The sequence below is a fragment of the Agelaius phoeniceus genome, chromosome 4, assembly GCF_051311805.1.
Source record: "Agelaius phoeniceus isolate bAgePho1 chromosome 4, bAgePho1.hap1, whole genome shotgun sequence".
NCBI lineage: Eukaryota > Metazoa > Chordata > Aves > Passeriformes > Icteridae > Agelaius > Agelaius phoeniceus.
In genome coordinates this window covers 30,573,605-30,588,588 of record NC_135268.1, presented here as the reverse complement: position 1 = coordinate 30,588,588, position 14,984 = coordinate 30,573,605, and the positions used below count along the sequence as shown (strand labels likewise).

The 14,984-nt window shown below is 38.5% G+C and overlaps 1 protein-coding gene across 3 annotated transcripts in view; it reads left to right on the top strand.

Moving 5' to 3' along the window:
- The window catches only part of SH3D19 (SH3 domain containing 19), an 82,185-nt gene that overhangs the window by 63,700 nt on the left and 3,501 nt on the right, over positions 1-14,984 (top strand). For all 3 annotated transcript variants that reach the window (XM_077177203.1, XM_077177204.1, XM_077177205.1), the window contains 11 exons: positions 974-1,086; positions 3,246-3,304; positions 5,339-5,603; positions 6,798-6,866; positions 8,222-8,294; positions 8,610-8,740; positions 11,102-11,160; positions 12,755-12,942; positions 13,210-13,262; positions 13,763-13,949; positions 14,541-14,638. In XM_077177203.1, coding sequence (XP_077033318.1) covers positions 974-1,086; positions 3,246-3,304; positions 5,339-5,603; positions 6,798-6,866; positions 8,222-8,294; positions 8,610-8,740; positions 11,102-11,160; positions 12,755-12,942; positions 13,210-13,262; positions 13,763-13,949; positions 14,541-14,638 — 1,295 coding nt within the window. The remainder of the gene's footprint in view (positions 1-973; positions 1,087-3,245; positions 3,305-5,338; positions 5,604-6,797; positions 6,867-8,221; positions 8,295-8,609; positions 8,741-11,101; positions 11,161-12,754; positions 12,943-13,209; positions 13,263-13,762; positions 13,950-14,540; positions 14,639-14,984) is intronic.

Below are 14,984 nucleotides of genomic sequence, written 5' to 3'. Positions count from 1 at the left end.
TTTTTTTGTCATTAGTCTATTAATGTCCAGGCTGTCTACACATATTTTAATGTAACTCCAAGTTCAACTGGAAGTCAGAATAGCTTAAGTGTCTGTGGTTTTTTGTATGAAATTAATTTTCTTGTTAGACAAACAGATTGTAAAATAGATTACATGGTTCCAATATATAAAGACAAAATGTTTGGTAAATATGCTGGTAAAACCTGTCCAAGTACTTCCCAAGTTTCAATGGCAGAGACACTGAAAACAAATGTCATATATTTAGAAGGGTTTTCTATTCTTTATTGAGCATGAGGACATCATCACTCTTCCCTAGTAAGATCTGTAGTGTTTCCTCTTCCATGTCTAAACTTGCTTTTCTCCTTAAAGACTACCTGGCAACTTCCATCTCTGTTTTCTGTCATCCTGAATTTTGTAGCAGGCAATAATTTATTTTCTTGCCTTTACCTTTCTCGAGATTCTTCCATCCAAGTCTCCTGATCTTTCAGGGTTGCTTGAAATAACCCTCAGCTGTTTTCCAGCCTGAAGGATATTCCAGGAGCTGACAGCTGAAAAAAAAAAGTGAGCCAGTTTAGAAATGTGGTGATGGCGTTTCAGGGTATCCAGTAATGAATCTGACATTCCAAGGGGTAGAAACTCTTCTACTCATCTAATATTATATCACCAAATATTGCAGCTGAAACTCTGAAATGACTTGCTGGTGTCCTTAGATTAAAGTGAAGATCCATTTTGCAGCATGGGAAGTACTTCTGAATTCAGCCTCAGAGTTAGGATGTTCCCCTTGCATCCCTTTTCCAAAGCTTCACTGCTCTTTAAGTGGTTCTTCCCTTTGGCTGCTCCAGCTTTGAGGAAGGAAGTTGCATTCACACAAAAAATGTCCCAAACAAAAGTGGATTCCTTTATCTATTGTTGATCCACATGAAGAGGGTATTAATTAGACTTTCATTTGGGATTTTTTGTTTGTTTTTTACAGCCTTAAATGACAACCCACATAGCCCTCCTCCACTTCCTGCTGAAAAGCCTATTGGGAACACATCCAATATCACAGTGGGAAAACTCAGCAGTGGTGACCTAGTGAAAAAAGGGGTAAGTTAGAACTGTTTTCCTGTATTACAGCATTGTCTGCTTTGGTTAAAAGATCTCTTGTGATCCTCAAGCATTGGTAAAGTAAGTTGTTGGAAGGACCAGAAGATGAAAACAACTACTCAAAAATATACGGCTTTTTTCTTTTAATTCTGTTCTCTAATTAATTAGGTAATTTAGACTGCTGTCAGTTTTTGAAAAAGACTCTGGTGATTTTACTAAGCTTTGATCATATCTATCTTCAGTTTTCTGTATTCATCATCTGAAATCATGATTCTGCAAGTGAGTGTCAAAAGCATTGCAAAGTGGCTCAAAGTCCAGTGGGATTTACATAGTGAAATGTTGTCAGTGTTGTGCTTTAGAAATGTATTTTTTACCTTCTTGCACACAATTTCTCTTGGTGTCTGTACTAATTTGCAGGCAGAGAAAATTTTTCTGTAGAAGAATGTAAAAGAATCCAGCTCTTTCTGCTGAGTAGAACTACCTATTTTGGGAAGTAAGGCTCTGCTCCTTGCTCTGGGGCACATACATAGTAATGGTAGGCATTGTAGCTAAATGACATTTGACACAGATTTTCAAAAGGGAGTTAAACTAGAAAATGACAGTAAAATTTACAAATATTGAGTTTTCTGATGACAAGAATGGCAGAGAATCTTGTGAAAGCCACAGGCAGTAAAAGATCAAATCAAATTAAGAGCCCTTACAAGATGGATGCTGCCAACAAATGCCTTTGTAGCTACCTCTGCTATTAAGATAAAGGATATTAAAATATTGTCATTGAAAAGGATGTGCAGAGAGGTTCCACCTTTTCTGAATAATGCTGAAAAAAATAATTTATGAAACAAGACATTAAATGACATTTTATGCAGTGGAACTCCAAAACTTTTACAGTGTCATCCAGATTATTGTGACAGACGTGTAAGCTTCAGCTTTTAAAAAAAGATTGTATTGAATCCACTGGAACATTGAAATTCTATGTTTGGAAAGGTAAGAGCTGTGCTTCTAAAACCAGTATTGTCAGTGGAAGTGATTAAATGGCAACAGCAAAAATTGTTGCCCATAAGCAACAATTGGCAGTTGGCACAGATTTCTTCCTTTTCACACAGAAGAGGAAAATTTTTGATATGAGGATAACATCCTCATCTGAAAGTGGCAGGTTGTTTTCTTTCTAATAGGGTCATTTAATCAGAACATGAAATTTGGGAACTCAATCAAGGCTTAGATTTTATCACAAAATATATCTGAGTGTTTTCTAGATGAGAAAAATCACAGAAATTGTTCGAGTTTCAGGCATATTCAAGAAGCTAATTAAGTAAACAAGACTGTTCAGACCTGTCTAGAAGTACTGGTTCAGAAAGGGTTCTTTTGAACCCAGATTCAGCACTCTGGTTTATGATGCTGTTTCAGAAGCAGCTGTGCTTGTTCCCCAGAGCTGGCAGAGCTCTCTGGCACTGGGATGAAAACGAACAGCAGGAGGCAGTAAGGATGGTCACTTGTTAATCCATCGCTGTGGTCCAAGCCCTTCAGACATGGCACATGTCCTCCTCTCTGACTGCTGTATGGGGGTAATCTCTGGCAGGGCAGCATGGGCAGCTGGGCGGAGTGATGCCTTAATCTGCCAAAGCAAGAGTCACTGGGATTTGTGTGTTAGATCTCTAGCAAACATATTTTGATGCCTTCTTTAATGGGAGCTAATGTTGTTTGCAAGAGATGCTGTCCTGTGCGAGTTGCATTAATGTCATGTTTTCTGCTTTAAGCCTGTTCAAAGTGTTCCATGTGTCAAAGTTAAATCCAAGTTGATAAAGCAAAGCCCTGTGGGCAGCGTAATTGTACAGTTGTATGACTCTCTTGGAATTGGCTCTTAAGTCCTTACTGGCATGTAGTAGGAAAGGAGGGGCTGGGTCATACTTAATGCACAATTGAAGCTATGTTTCAGGTGGTAAATCAGCTTATTTGCCCTCCATATTTTTCTCCATATCCAACAACACTTTAAAATTGCAGAATCACACCATAATTCTTACTACTTTGCTCACAGACCTTCAGAAATTCTTGTTTTTCATGTCCATATGATATAATTTGATATAAGAATTATATCATTTAAACAGGATTTTTTATTTTCCTTAGGCTTAAAGAAATGTCTTTTTTCTTTTGAATGGTTGTAGGAGTTGGATCACTCAGAACAAGGTGGAGTGCCTCAGCTAGAACCTCTACTACCCCCAAGGTGAGTGTGGTTCTCCAAAAGCCCTTAAAAGTGCTGTTTCTAAATTAATTTGCATAGTTAGTCTCAGTGTAGACACTCTTGACTCCAGCCATAGCTCAACAGTCTTGGCTGGGCACACTGCTCACTAATAAATAGGCAGGACCAAGTTGGTAGCTGTTTAATACTTGTTTGTACAGTATGGTATGAGCAGGGAGGTTATAGGAGAGCAGCTGTTTGACTTTTCAGCTAATGTACAGTGGCTGCTGACAGTCATTCCTTTCTGAATCTTTAACCTTTTCACCCACAGCACTTGCACTTGTGGTGGGATTTGGGTGGTGAAGGAATGGAGGTGGCAGATGATGCCACCCTGAAAAGGGCAGATGCTGGACCAGCAGCTTCCCAGAAGCACTGGCTAGTCTATACACTTTGGACCTAAAATGCAGGTGCAGGATCAATGATAACCTGGGGGTTTTTTATTCTTGTGAGCCAAAAAGAAAGAATGTGTGCAAGGGCGAAGGTTGCTGGACCAGCCTTTAATTCATATCCATCAGTGCCAGAGACACAGTGGATGGAGATCTGGCATTGACTAGCTAGCCCACTGTGGTTATCTCAGTGTTTGCATTCTAAATCTGTGAGTTTAAACACAAGAGTTTGCTCTGTTGTGTTAGGACAAGAGAATATTTTCTGTTATTGAAATGAGTCTATCAGAAATAATAAGGATTAATTAACAGGAAAGAACATGGATGCACCACAAGGAAACACCTCATTTACTGGCTTGTTCTTCCCCACATTCAGTTTAGCATAACATTCCTGATTCTTATGAGGGTCTCTGGGACTGCAGTAAATATTTTGTCCTTTCACTCTTCTGCTCAAATGGATTTTTAATTTATTTTAAGTAAGCAGTAATTGTTCACTGAATTGCTTGTTAGGGTCTTCTTGTTTAGTTAAGTTGCTTTAAAAATGTGTGAGTTGGTCTGTTTACAGATTTAAAGTAGTTTAACTTGGAATATCCCCTTTTGTCAATATTAAAAATGTTTAGTTTAAGATGAGGCCAAGAAAAGAAAGAGATGGATGATGAAGAGAAGTGGAAAAATTTTTTTGACATTTAAAAATTGTTCCATACTCAAATAGCAACAGAGAACTCTTATCAGGAGCATTAGCAGAGCACTAGTATCTTCTCAAGTGATGGTGACACTCACAAAATGTGTTAGAATGATACTTCAAAGATCCATCAATGCACATTTTCTGGGGTTGATAATTTTTGCAGACCCATGAGGATTGTACATGAGCAAATAATTACGCTGAATTACATTATATGAAACAAAAAAACAGTTGTAGCAGAAACTTGCAGTAACTGGTTGAAGATATCCCAATAACAATCAAATGATACTGTAATTTTGGAATATTACTATTAATATTAATTGCTAGTAAATATTACTTCTGTCACTTGCTAGTCTCTGATTTTGGTTTCTAAACTGCTTGTCTGCTAATAGGAGTGTGGGGCCTTTAGCATTGCCAGAGAACTTGAGTGTTTTCACCAGTGTTTTCTTTCTGTGGTAGACATCTGTTGCATAAAAAATGGTAAATTCTGCTGTTGATGGCAGTGTGCAAAGTGGTGTGATATGTCATGAGTTTCATCAGAGTCACTTCAGGTAAGTGACATCCCAAGGAATGAGCTAGTTGATTCCTGAAGACCAACTTTCACAAAAGGTCTCCAATAGCAGAACTTCATCCTGCAGCAGCTACAAAGAAAGCTCTTTTTGGAGGTGGATTGCTGAAACAAATCCTCCTTATTTAGTGGGCTCCCCAGAAAGCTGGCAGGCTGCTGGTGAGCAGACTTGGAAATATGTAGTCAAAGGATCTATCTCAGGGCTTGATCATCTGGTCCCAGTCAGGATCTGAAGAGTTCATGTATTCCTGGAAAGCTTCAGACACTACAAACTGTACAGCCCAGGTCATCACAAATCTTGTTTCCTTACTGCACACTCTGTATCTAGGGTGAAGTGGCAGGCTTATTAATATGTATATTTCTCTGATGGTTTGCACAATTTTTAGGCCTGTGGATGGAAAAATTATACCTGCTCGACCTCCCCCACCTAAAAGTGTTCCTGGAAGGCCACCTCCACCAAAATTCTCTGCAGCCAAGACCTCCTCCCAGAAGGATGTTCTTTCGCGATCTAGTTCGGACATCGCTTCTGATAAAAAAAACAACAAGTTCAGGTTGGGACCCAAGAGAGCAAAAAGTGCAGTCTTTAAAAATCCAGATCCAGCATTACCTCCTAGACCTAAACCAGGTCATCCTCTCTACAATAAATACATGGTGAGAGTTGAGATATTCTGTCTGAGTACATTGTTTTTATAAAACAGTGCTGGTTAAAATAGTAGAAAAAAAGGTAGTTAAACCTGCTAAAGTAGGTTACTATTATGTGGCTTTCAAAGTGCATCTATCAGCATAATCTTCCCTAGAAATTGCTAGTAGATAAATAGTAATAAGTCCTGTGAGGCAATATTGGAGAAAGCAATAAATACATGTAAAGTATAGACCTGTGTGGTGTATTTCTGTGTATATATGTAATTATATTATCTTTAATGCATAGCTCTTGGGGCTTGGGGGTTCTTTTTCCAGTCACCAGTTCTGAATTCTCTTTCAGTGAGATTATGCTGAATAATTACATTTTTATATTGGTTCAGCCATACATATCAAAATGCTTAGGGAAATTGGGGAAGCATTGGAACTTATAAAGTAGTTGACCTTGTTTAATCAAGCTTGCAAAGTGTGAGGAATGTAACATTGCAAATCTTATATTTTTCATGCTATTGATGCCATCCCTTTTCATTCTAAAAATGGTTTTGGTATTGCATGTGTTATTAAGGAATTTTAAATACAAATGGATCAACACTGCAAATAAAAACAAAGAAGGTCTTTCCCCAGAAACTTGAAACTGGTCAGTGATAGAGCTGATGGCTGATTGAACTGGTGCTGTTGTCAAAAAAAGCAGCCATGCAGCCATAGCATGAACAGCATCAAAATTCCATCAGCATGAAGTGGAAACTTTCTGTTGCCACCTTTTTAATCTTTCACTTTTGCATTTAGAGTTTTGTGTATGAATTTTTTTCTGTAGGCGATCAGTAGTAATTTCCTGCCCTGAAGTTTTACTGTCAATGGAAAATTTCCTCCCAGGGTGTTTTTCTAGTGCCCTCCATGACAAATGAATATATTTCTGCATCAGAGTCTTTCTGAATATCTTGTAGTGTACAGTGTGATACCAGTTAAGTGTCTAAGACACTTTTAAAGGGGGTGACACCCCCTGAGTTTTTCAGAGTGTCAGTTCATATCATCAGCGGTCTGTTCTGAATGCCTTCCAAAGGAACCTGTCCTCTTCCACTGGACTCCTAATTACCTGTAGTGGGTGGTTTAAATAGTTCAATCATCTGACTATTATCACTTGAAGTGAAAATCTGAGATGCTTAGAAGTGAAAAAAACTTTTCCATTTGCCTCTGTTTCTCTTCAAGCTGCCTGTGCCTCATGGAGTTGCCAAGGAAGATTGTCTTCCCAGGAGCACTGGAGAGCTGTCCTGTAAGGTAAGGTGCTTCTTTCCTGCTGGCTTAAATATTCAATGAACAAGACTCCTGTTGCAGTGAAGTATCAAATGTTTTAGTCTTCAGAGGTTACACTGAGACATGTAATAGTGATTTATTAAATCCTTGTGTTTCTGTAATCAAAACAAAACAACTGCCAAAACAAAACCCAATAATGGTGATTTGCCTCATAGCACAGGGATATTCAGCTTATGGAACAGAGCAAGAGTAATTACTTGGAGTGCCAGAAGGGAGAGGAAACTGGTGAAGTTCCTCCATCTCATAGGAAAATAATCACTCCCTTGGCTGAGTATCTGAGAATTGAGCAAAAGATAAATGAGTACTTTATGAAGTGCTGTACAGGATACATCAGCAAATTGGCTTTGACATACGAACTTCAAACTATGTTCTTCTCTCTGCTTCTACAGATCCTGACTTGGTTTTAGGGCATGACCCTATTAATATTAAATAGCTAATGGAAATTAGAGCAATGAGCAGCCTTTTTGACTATTATCAAAAGCCTATGTAGCTGAAATAGATTTCTATGCAGTATGTTGTTGTTTGTTGTAATTCAGGTCTTATCTTTGTCTATGTTTGGGATTATTGGTGGGGTTTTTGGGGGGTTTTCTGTGGGTTTTTTGGTGGTTTGTTTGTTTGTTGGTTGGTTTTTTGTTTGGTTTTTTGGTTTGGTTTGGTTTGGTTTGGGGTTTTTTTTGTACATAGTAAATTACTTTGAATGTAATTCACACACTGTCGTTGCCATCAGTACAGCCTAAAAATTCCTAGTGGGTGGGACAGAGAAGGTGGCTCAGCATTTTGAATATAATTTCTCTTTACGAAGATGCCACAACAAAACTGTCAGCTCCTCTCAGTGTTACCTCAGTGTAAGCAAAGGCATAGTGGCTTCCTTCTCCTCTTGGAATGTTTGTTGGCATATTGCTGTTCCTGCTGAGTGTGCTGGGGCAGAGTTGGGTTGGGTGTTCTCTGGAGCAAGGAAGAGTGACTGGTGGCACCAAATATGAAGCACCAGTGCAGAATTTGTCCACAGCCCTTGCAATGAGTGCTGCTATCAGTGCTGCAGATTTCTGACCCACGGAGATAGCTGAGGCTTCTTCTATACTTGGAAAAGTTGTATGCCTTCCCTTCCTTTCACTGGCTCAAAGGAAGATTTTGGTGAAATGTATTCTTGTTTACACTGGCAAAAGGTATACAGAATTCAGACCAATAGCCATTTCCTTCTGCAATACCAGAACAACTCTATGTCCAAAGTCAGAAAATGAATTCAGGAGTACATAACAGAGAATCTGTTAGTATCTTCCATGATTTATAAACTACTTGGATTTATTTGTTGTTGTCAGGATTCAAACCACCCTCCAAAGGTTTCTGACACAAGTGCACCTCATGCTGTAGTCCTGCACGATTTTCCTGCAGGTAAGTAAATGTGAATATTCTGGAAGCATGTTTTACTCTTAAGACTTTCAAATGGATCTTTTCTTAGAAATTAGAGCTTAAAAATCGTGTGGAAGCTCAGTCTGCAAGGTCTGCACATAGAGTTGCTCAAATCAGTGGGTTTAGCTGTGGATGGGTCAGTCTTTCAGTTAAAGCTAATTAATTTATCAGGTAAAATTAAGACTCTTTTAAAACTCATTCTGGTTTTGTCTGTAGTATTTGTGTTAAGAAGGTTTTACTCAGAGAAAATCAGTGAGTGTGACAAGTACTGTTAACTGAAATGATGTTGTCTTACAGAGCATGCTGATGACTTGGACCTTCATTCTGGAGACACTGTTTGTCTTTTGGAGAAAATTGATAGCGAGTGGTACAGAGGAAAATGTGGGAATCGCACAGGGATATTTCCTGCCAACTTTGTTAAAGTGGTTGTATGTAGGCTTTGTATACATTGCTACATAACATCCTGTTGCATTTGTTTGCTGGTTCTATTTTGCTAAGGCTCCTGTGTGTTTAACTCCGTTATGCATTTAGATAATCTCTTATCCCACTGGCAGCACAGAAGACTCATCAACTTGTTTGTGTGGTATTAGAAAGATGCTTGATTTGGCACAACCAGCTTGTGTTATGGGGAATAATTTGCTGTCAATTTAAAGCCAAGTGAGAAAATCATTTCCCTTACCAGACTCTCTTTGGAAACATGCATAGTTTCTCAGGGTCCTCAAAGCAGATTATTTTTTGACAGCTGCACGTCAGAATCAACACTGGATATTAAGATGGTTGATTTTTGTGCCTCCCCGCAGTTCCCTATCTTCTGTCATTTTCTCATCCCTTGAACTTTGCTGGAATCACCACTTTTTTAGTCATGTAATGAACTAGGTCAGAGTAGCAATTTGAAACCATTTGGGGTTTTTTTTTTCTTCCTAGAATACTGTTTTTTCCAACAGGATCAATTTGCCTAAGTGGTTTTCTAAGTGGCTGCACAAATGGTTGTGCTGGCACAGTGCAGGAGATTGTGTTGTTGCAAATGAGCAGCTCAAAGCAATCCTGTTCCTCAATGTGACACTTGACAGTGAGTGGAAGGCAAGAGACAGGTGCTCTTTTGGAGCCCAATGGTAATTCATTTAAAAGGGATACAGTATGGTTCCCTGCAGTCAAATGCTGGGTCAAACCAATTGCAAGCCTGAGTCTGACACTGAAGTCTGTTTTGTGACAGTGGGAAGGGCATTGGGCTGTCCACACCAGCCATGTGGACATGGAGGAATGCCAGAGTGACACCAGGATGCTGGGAAGGTGCATGGCTTGGCACTAAAGACAGGAGGTGTCTGTGGCAGCCCTTCCTGGGCCAGCACAGCTGGTGAGTCCTGCTGCTGCATGGCCAATACCAAGGATTTAGTGGACATCAGAGAGGGTAGGGTGTCTGTTTAGTTTGTAATGATGGTATTGGAGAAAAATTTTAACATCTGAGAAGTGCTGAAGAATAAAAACTAAATTCATAGTTAGTAGTAATGGAACCATGCTTGATTCACTTTCACAAGACAGATTTGTCAGCTAAATTGATTGGCTGCTTCTGCACAGACCAACAGTTCCATTTAAAAGCTCTTGCTTCTACTGATAGCTAATGAAGAAAAGATTTTATGTTAAAGCAGTGGAGTGAGTATTTGAGGTCAAATTCAGCATTGATACAGACAGATACAACTTCATAAAAGCTAGGGAAAATGCATTTCTATTTCAGTTGTAAAAGATGATTATCCTTTGAGGGCAAAAATCTTTTGTTTGAGAATTTGGGGTTTTTTTAAAAAGAAAAAAGAGTGCAGTACATGAAGCTAATTTACTTGAGTGAATTCTCAAGAGTGCAGTACGTGAGGCTAATTTACTTGAGTGAATTCTCCTGTTAATTCATGTCAGATTTCATCTTGATACAAGGTCTCCATACAATACACTGCAATGTGTTTTACAATATTGAGCTGGGTAGTAGTTTGGATCTAGACACCTAACAATAATACATAGTTAGGCTTGCAATAGAACCTTCAGAGCACCACAGATATCAGCTCCTTCAGCAAGAGCAATGCAGAGATTATTTGTCATAAAAGGCATTGAGATTTCCTCCAGTGCTTCACACAAGCTATGGAACATTCCTGTTGATTTAATGGGAGCTGCCTGTATAATAGTGAGCTGTAACCCAAAGCTCCTCACCAGGGCCTCTCAGCTCCTAGTCCTGTACATCTCACAGATCATCCTTCAGGTCACACCAAAAATACAGTTGAAATCCTCCTGTGATAAAGGACTTGAATGTTGGGTGTTTGATATACTGTTGTGTTGATTTTAAAGTTGTATTTCTCTAATTCAAGTGAGATTTGTGAGATGTGGTTTCGTTTGGAGAGCAGTTGGCTACCAAAGCACAGAACGGATAAATGTAAACAGTAGTTTTGTCTATTGTGGTGTACTGTGCTAGTAAATAATTGAGAGCAATTACCAGTTGAGAATTGGGATCTAAATTCAACAACATGTGGTAGCATCTAGTCACATATTCTGTCAGTCATGCTACAAGTAGAAACAATAAACCAGCTTCATAAAACAAAACATTAAATATTGCTCCTTGTTTGCATAAGATTAAAAAATGAGAAAACAGGCATAAATTTACATTAATGTGATCATATATCAGAGCTTGCCAGGGATTACAGAGTGTCACACATCTAAAAAACAGATTATTTTAACCAGTTTCAAGTTTATTGTGGTTAGTTGCCATGAGCTTGTAAGGGAAGATATAATTTATTTTATTGTCTTATTAGATTGATGTTCCAGAAGAAGCCAACAAGAAAAAAATACCCTCTTCATCACGATGTATCAAGTGAGTCAGATGAATCTTATTTGCTTTCTCATGTTGATTTACAAGGAATGAAAAAGAAATATTAACTTTGGAACAGGGGCTCTCTGCACTGAGGTTAATAGGGTTAACAATTTATTCACCAAAATACATTGTAAAAATTAAATTATATGTTTTAAAAATCTGAATGTTTATGATGATTTATAAAGACTCATATTTAGCTTCAAAAAGCCTAAAACCATCCTTTCATGAAAACTGGTTCCAGAAACCATGAACCAATCTAATTAACTTCAGCAGCACTGTACACCTCTCTTTGCTCCTGACCTTGCTGCTTTCTTCCATTGTCCTCACAAAATGGAACATGGTAGGGCTCCTACTCATGGGAAAGAACAAGATACAAAGGAACAGAACATAGAGGTGCTTTAGGCAGAGAAATCTGTCTGTCCCTAAGCTGTGCAGATGTATGGGTAAATCCAAAGTTCCCCCCAAATTATCAAATGAATTGCCAGCACTTTCATTTCTGATTTTAAAACAACTTGTACTATTTGTGGGCAAGAAATGATTTTTCATGTTACTCATTTCTCAGTGATGTTTATTGGATTTCGTAATCATTCATTCCAGGAATTAAAGCAAATTCATGCAGAGGCAGGAGCAATTAGTGTCAGTGGGATCATTCAGTTGTTCTTTAGATGAAGCTTGGTTTGTCAGGAACAAAACTTTATTTTAAAAAGTTGCTTCTGAAGCTAAGAAAGAAACAGAAAGTTCTAGCTGTGTCCTGAAAGAAACACCTTTGCAAAGATACTTGGTGGGGGACAGGGGTTGGAATCAAGCTGCTTACTTTGTTTGTGTGCTATGGATATATAGAAAGAATTAAAGCCTATTACTGCTTTTTTCCAGCATGGCATTTCTGATTAACCAAAAATTTTCTTAGGTTAATTTCATAAATTTAGTTTATTAGGTTCTTAAATAATGAAATCAATTTAAGTCAGGGGGAAAAATAATTAGGATTTTTTTCAGTGCTGTACCAAAGTATATAAAATTTATCAGATGCATTGAAGTTTCTTTCTTTGATAGATAAGCTTTTTCCCTGTAAGATTAAAGGGATGGATTTTACAGAATAAAGTATTTTAAAGTAGATAAAAACTAGCTTCTTCCTATGAAACCTCCATGTATTTGGGACAAATACACAGCACTCACCCCCACCCATGTTTGAGTGCATCTAAATGGAATGCTAGCTCAAAAAATAATCAAACTCTTAACAAAAGTGTATCAGGACACTTGCTTGGATATAGGCAAAGATATGAAATTGGACAGGTGACTGAGAAACAAGGGGGTTTATTGCTGCTTGGAAGGGAAATAGGGTCTTTTGCAAAATACTTTAACAGCCAGCAATTGGGATGCAGAAATTGCATCTGGCTTCTCCAGACTCTGTACTCATTCTGTTCAGAAAGCAGAGATTAGAACCAGGGCAGGCCCCCAATTTTCCACCTGTCCTATCTTCAGTGCATTTTTAATCATTTTAATTAAAATATCAATCCATATATTGCACACAATGCTGTCTTATTAAGTAGACAGTAATAATAAAGAAGCAAAATAATTTTCTCTTTTGTTTGTGCAGAGGTCCAAGGTGTGTAGCACGATTTGAATACATTGGAGATCAGAAAGATGAGCTCAGTTTTTCAGAAGGTGAAACTATTATCCTGAAAGAATATGTAAATGAAGAGTGGGCCAAAGGAGAGCTCAGAGGCACATCTGGAATTTTCCCCTTGAACTTTGTGGAAGTAATTGAAGACCTACCTGGAACAGGTATGAATATGTTTGCAAAAGTCTTCAAGAGCATGGTTTTATACTTAATGCAAATAGGCAGCATATAGGAGAAAATTCCAAAAGGACAGTGATTGCAGAAAAGAGGTAAAAAGAGAGGGAAGACTGATAAAAAACCCATCAAAATTAACAGTAGGACTTCTTAAGAAGCTATTCTTAATAATTACTTCAAATATCTAAAATCTCTGTCATTAGTAACATTCTGAATAGACACTGCTTCTGTTCTTAAGTTGTGCTTTACTTACATAGGTACAGAAACAGCACTGAAGAATAAGGTGGAGGTTTTGTCTTCCCTTCCTCAGGTAATAAAACTGTATAGGTGAGGGCCAGACTTTATGTATAGATTTACAGAGACTCTATTATAATGTGGGAGTAACTGCAGAATGTGACACCAGTCCCACAACACACAATGCTGCATTGTCACACCTCAGTTCTGACACAAGGCCTAAGCTGATTGAATTCAGAGCTTCTGACAAATTAACATTGGTAAATTTTTATCCTTTGTGCTGAAGGAAATTCTTGTTAGCTCTATTTTAAGTATTGCTGCAGTGATCTAATTTTGAATGTATTAATCCTTTCCCCTGCCACCAGAGATAAAAAGGAATGTGGCTGAGCCTAGATGAAATTCTGTGGTGTTAATTGCTCAAATGGAATTCTGGTCTACATCTGCAGCAGCACTTTTGTATTGGGAGGGTGTCAGGACAGCCATGTGCTGTACAGCTGCTTTCAGCAGCATCCATCAGTTTTTTGGGCTCCATTCACACTTCTAAAATTAATGCAGCTCTTCTGTTAACTTGAACAGAGCAACAGACGCTCACTGGAGTGGTGTGAAGCGCTTCATGATTTTACAGCAGAAACCAAAGATGATCTGTCCTTCAGAAAGGGAGACTACATCCAAATACTGGAACAAGTCGATTTGGAGTGGTATAGAGGAAGATTGAATGGAAAGGAAGGGATTTTCCCAGCAGTTTTTGTTCAGACCTGCTCAGGTACAGTGCTCCTATAGATGGCAATTCATTATTCACTGGGTTGTGCCAGTCATGACAGCTGTGGGAGAACACAACGACATCAACAAGTCACACACCACAGGAGTCTTCAGTATTCTAAAGCTAAACTCAAGTTTTGAACCAACCACTCCAATAATGGCAATATCTCATGTTCTAGTCAGTGACATAGACTCTGGGATGTTTTCCAGTGTGGTTTGGGCACAGGCAAAACAGGGCCACTGAGCCACCTTTAAGGAGTAATTCAGGAGTATTGATGCTGCTTCATCTTAGAGCAGAAAGAGGCAAAGTCAGCATTTATTATGTATCACCATTGGGAAGTTCAAGTTAAGTGAGTTTTAAATTTAGTCTGCTTAGAAGCAGAACTGTGAGCCTGTGTAATACCATAAAATGGACTGGTGGCAGTAGAGTTTTTATTGCAGTAGGACAATGAATTCAGTACAGCAGTAGCAATAACATTTGGACAACCTGTAGCACAATACTGGGGAGGAAATAAGAGAATGACAGGAAACTTCTCCAGAAACAGAGATTTCTTTCACTCCCATTCAAGTAACTTCTCTTGTCCATGTTCTGTAGCCAAGGTAGAGCTGTCACAGCCTGGAGGAGGGAAGAAAGGAAAAGCCAAAGCTCTTTATGATTTTCATGGAGAAAATGAAGATGAGCTTTCCTTCAAAGTAAGTAACTCTCTTCGACCAATTTTCAAGAGGTCTCATGCTCCTAAGGAGTGCTAAAAAATAAGGTTCATCCCCTGTGAATGTGGGCTTTAGACAAGAAGGATGAAGTACATAGATATTAACATACATATTAATATGCATAGATATTAACACAGTTGATAAGTGGTCTCTCTAAAAAATATTCTTTCCCTTATCACTCCTGTTACCTATCAGCAAAAATCTTCATTAAAACACTGGAAGGAGCTCAGTGCAGAATTCCCGACTTCTCTGATTTAGTTACCATGACAAGATAAACAAACCTTATTTTGCAGTACATTCAGTTCCTGATTGGTTGATGGGGAGCCTC